We start from the raw sequence: 4,958 nt of genomic DNA, 5'->3' as shown, positions 1-4,958 counted from the left end.
ATCCCTACTATATGGTGATTCGAATCCCTACCATATGACAATTCAAATCCCTACTATATGACGATTTGAATCCCTACCATATGACGATTCGAATCCCTACCATATGACGATTTTAAATTTAAATCATTTAATATCTATATGATATGGGGTCGATTACTATATATTTTATATAAAAATATTAGTTTCTATAAGCATGCTAGATAGGCTATAGGCATAGTGGTGCGTGTGGTAGTTTTAGTAGTAGTGTGGCGGAAGGTAATCATTGTAAAAATTTATTTTGGCCGGTTTGTACATTCAGTCCGCCGTACTATGAGCTGTTTCTTCGGCGTAGTGGATTTTATGGTTGACAACCTGTCACACTCACACCATCACAATGTGAGTATATACGTTGAGCTGGCCCCAATAACGAATCTTTGGATTGACATCAGTATAGGACTCCTCCATCCTCCACGCCATCTCGGCAGTTGCCGCCGTCCTGGCCACCCTCCCTCCGCAAGCCCCTGCGGTCTTTGAACATCGCCGTCTCCGTCCGGCTCCATCGGCGTCCTCTGCGACCGCTGGCATCTCGCTGGAAAATGCCGCCAATAAAAGAAGTAAGCATATTGATTCGACCTTCACGACAGGCACCTGAACAGTGGTAATACTAATGGCCAGAAATAGAGCGGCAAAAATGTGGCAAGGGTGCGAAATCCCACACAGGGGCATGCTGGTTCCGGGCCCCAATGTGGCCGCCGGCCGCGTCCACCAAGTTCCCTGCTCGCAACGTCTACCAGTACGACGTAAGTATATCCTGTCCTCAATCAAACAAACAAAATAATTCTTGGAGCTGCACCTTGCTAACAAAGGCAAAGGTAAAAATCTGAAACACTGTTGAGAAGAATGCTGTCATCAGAAGGTCTGGAATTGCAATGCTCACGGGGCGGCCCTGTTCGGCATCAAGATCAACAACCACATTTCCGAACAGGGCCGCCCTGCTAGTAGAACTAGCAATACTTCCATTTGACTGTTCGCCTACGAAGACCGTCAATCACTCCCTGGATTACTGGACGCACCTCTATGTCAGAGGCAGAAAGTAAGTACACCATTTATCCGAGCTGCAATGTGTTCAGTGACTAATAGCCACAGACTCCCTCGACCATGTTCTGCATGACCATCCTCGCGGCAAATTCCTCGCTATTCTCGCTCCTTCTTCGATCCCAACAGGGAAAATTAAGATCTCAGAAACGATCTTCCTTGGGTATCTTTTCGGCCCCAATACAAGTTGAGTACGTACGTTGAGCTGCCCCCCATAGCAGATCTTTGGATTGACATCAACAAGACCTCGAACCGTCGAACGAGACTCCTGCTGCCGCCGCTGACCCGCCTGCCACCAAGGGTGGTGAATAATTACACCTTTAACGGTGATGGCCATGCAGGCGACATCCCCCTGCCTGGCAAGAAACAAAGAAGAAGAACGCGGCCCGACAAGGCCAAAAAGAAGGAGGAAGAGAGGAAGGGCACTGAGACAAGCTCCAACTGAGCTATAGTGGTGTTAATCTCACCATCAACGCTCCCGCTTCCTCCGGATCCTCTGCAGGCGCCTCCCTCCGCCGCCAAAAAACCAAGAAGAAAGCGCCCTGACAAGGCGAAGGAGGCCGAGGGAAAAAAAAAAAAAAAGAAAAAAGAAAAGAAGGACGAGTCCAGATAAAACAAGGAGGCAAAGGAGGAGGCGGAGAAGGAGGAGGATGATATGAGCTTAAATCTAAGTACAGTTAATAAGATGCCTTTAAAAGCATTGTTCGCTTCCCATGGAACTAGGAGCAAAGAGGGTCTACTTAACAGGTCACTCTGGATTGAAGTGTTAACCCACCTTCCTCTGCCATTGGACGGATTCTTCATGATCCGACGATGTTTGATATCATACATTCTGTTATGTAGGTTAGATTGAGCTGGGTCTTTCGACTCGAGCCGGATAGGGCCCCTTTATCTGACAGTCGACACGTCACATGTACTTTCTTCTAACTTCCGAGCTCTTCGCATTGAACCTGTCTGGGAGATTATGATGAAATCGTGGTATTGATGAAGAATGTGGAATCCACATGACCGCATCTAACATGTTTCATCGAAAGACATGTCCCTAGTGTACTTTCTCTGATCCCGGCCCCGAACAACGCGGAGAACTCAACCGTCAACCCTTCCTAAAACAATGATTTATTCGGCGAAGGTGATAGCTGCTTATCACATTTCTTTACCTCGTCTGACTAAATACGATTCCCCTGACTGACGCCCGCATCTGCAGTGTCTACCTGCAAAGATGATGTCTGCATAACAGCTTAAATGTTGATTCAGACTTAATCGCTCGAATATTGCCAAAGAGTATGCAGTCTAGCCTGAGACAGTATGCTGAATATTTCTACTTCCTATTGACAGTACATGCAGATAACCACACTAATAACAACAGATGTCTGGCTGTGTCCGCGTTGCCTCAATCAGACCGCCCAGCCAAACATTATCCGTCTACAAGCTTACAACCACTGTCAACTGCCACTCTGTGCACCACCACTACCATACCTCCTTCTCATCAACTAAGTACAGCAAATACACCGCAGCAGGTCGATATGACGACTATAACTGGGCATGCCCCTAGGAGTACCATAACTTTCGGCTGTGTGACTATCAATAACCACTTTGCGGGAGAGTATTGTTTTTATCACTATAGCAGCGGCACTGCCACAGTTATGATTGAGATACAGGACAAGCCAAAACACAGATGTAGGAAGAGAGGATAAGGAAGGAACTGCAGGGAATTGACATGCTTTTATGTATACGGTGGGTCCAAACGGACTCACTATAGTTATACGACCAGGGTTACCTGAGCGAAAGCAAGCGATGTTTACTACAGATCTTGTTGAATGATTCCCCCGAATCTGAGGATAATGTGAGTGATGTTCATCCTGAGTCTCACGTTCCTCACCATTTGATTACATCCCGCACCCTTCCTTGTTAGGGATCTTCGACACCACTTCCGGGTGGTCAGCCACAGCGCTTGTTGCATCGTATATCTTCTTCTCCCCTTCCAGACGACGTTCTCTCAGCAGTACGCAACTATATGCCAGAGTCCGCGGGAGTGGGCCGCCGCGGAGGGTGCCGTTCTGCGGCTAAGAAAATAAGTAGGCGTACTCTCGCCCCTTCTGAATAACGAGAGGATGCCCAGCAGGACGACGTCCTTGCTGGCCATGAGGCCGTAGCGGAGGCGGCCTCTGTCAGCAAGAAGCTAGAGGGATACCTGACGTTGCTCGTAGGTCAGGAGCAGACGCGCTTAAACGCGAATGAGCTGTCCGATCTTGGCCAACACCTTGATCGCCTGACGTTGGCGAAGATGCCATTAAGCCGAAGACGAGTACCATAGAGACCGAGGTGACTTGCTGACTCGTTTGCCGCTTTTGACGCTCACGGAGAGCCCAGCATATATTCCAAGCAGAAGATACTGATCATCGTGTGCAGGTGATATTGCAGCTAGAGAATCTTGAGAAGCGGATACTACCTGCCACCATGTCTCCCAATTGAGCCCTGCCCTGACAATATTGGACCCCATACTGCAGGCGAACTGCACGGATAGCAGCTTGGAACTACTGTCGCCATATGCTCATCGGGGATGCGTCCTTGTAAGATGGATAACCAGGGGCTGCTGCTATTCCAAAATTGATCAGCACTGCCTGCTTCAGGGGCATTGTGACCTTGTTTTCTAGAAAAGGTTTATCGCCAGTTGTCCACGGATACCCAGGCAAGACAAAGACGAAGCGATTTGCCATGAACTGACACTATTGGGACTCACTGGCACAGCGACGTGGATTAATATGTGGATAACTGCCTGATTCATTAACGGATGAAGGCTATGCGTGATTCGCCCCGGGCTTATTACACGCGAATGTACCCAAGGAGAAGGGGTAGTGCTGGTTATGCGAGGGAGTATAGTGGTAAATTGCTCTGCCTTGTATACTCAGAGAGACTAAGGAGATCTTTCACTAACACCTGATGCTATAGAGTCAACTCCTGCATCCCTACCAGTCCTGGGACCGATGTGGGAGTTTCCATCAGGACCGTGGCGATGGCGTGGCCCATCACGAATTGCTTTGTCGAAATCGGAGGCTGCAACATTACCATTTATGATGTTCTAATGGCGTAGAGATTCCAGCAAGATAGCTGATGTTTGACTCCAGCAATCGTATTCTGAAGTTAGGTCATCAGATCTGAGCGCCGGCGGGAGATTCTGACATAGCTGTTTAAGACTGACTCCTTAGTATAAGACGCAAGGCAGGTGAATAGGATGGCAACATCCAGATGTCCACATCTTGTCTAGTCAGACGGCACGCCCTTGGCAAGCAAAGAGACAGCCATCGGTTCGCGTGTAAGATGGAGCCCGTATTCGACATTCAGGCGTAGCACCGCGGCCCGGGAAGTGCAGTAGCAGTCCCCTCGCATATGGCGACGAATTGACAAGGCCTGTGAACGCTGCAGACGCCGAGAACGGGAGACAACGTGTCTTCCTGATCAGTGATGAGAATCAGATGGATTCTGGTAGCTTGCCAGATCTACCTGTACGAACACAGACAGAAGAAGTATTGGTAGTCCACGTTCATATCTTTATTGAGGTCTGTCGAATCCGCGGCCAGCAGTACTAATATTATTGGCATATATCAGCTTTCTCCATAACACCAGCCGTGTTCGTGAGCAGCTCACCTTACTCCAGAACAGCTTCGGCCCGCGAATGAGAGAAAAGAGCCCATCTTAGCTTCGCCTGTACCTTTTAGGGGCACAGGTTACTAGACTCCAGCACCACGATGAGGTGTGAGCTCGTCACCGGAGAACAGGATCCTTGCCGCATCTCGCAGAACGAGTTCAGTGGTTTGGATCAACTGCTGGAAATAGCAGGCTCACTCCCCACCTCTTCTCGCAGAACGAGTTCAGTGGTTTGGATC

The 4,958-nt window shown here is 48.8% G+C and overlaps 1 protein-coding gene across 1 annotated transcript; it reads left to right on the top strand.

Annotated features, from left to right (window-relative positions):
* Nucleotides 1–339: 339 nt before the first annotated feature.
* Aspvir_007569 (uncharacterized protein) lies at nucleotides 340–1,519 on the top strand (the record flags this gene model as incomplete). The annotated part of the gene is made up of 5 exons (XM_043270748.1): nucleotides 340–375; nucleotides 434–593; nucleotides 655–779; nucleotides 1,126–1,237; nucleotides 1,293–1,519. The coding sequence occupies 5 exons, from the start codon at nucleotides 340–342 to the stop codon at nucleotides 1,517–1,519; spliced, it is 660 nt and encodes a 219-aa protein (XP_043126683.1).
* Nucleotides 1,520–4,958: the final 3,439 nt, after the last annotated feature.

This window comes from Aspergillus viridinutans, assembly GCF_018404265.1.
Source record: "Aspergillus viridinutans IFM 47045 DNA, scaffold_5, whole genome shotgun sequence".
NCBI lineage: Eukaryota > Fungi > Ascomycota > Eurotiomycetes > Eurotiales > Aspergillaceae > Aspergillus > Aspergillus viridinutans.
The sequence above is the reverse complement of the archived record's forward strand: the minus strand, read 5'-3'. Positions and strand labels throughout refer to the sequence as shown.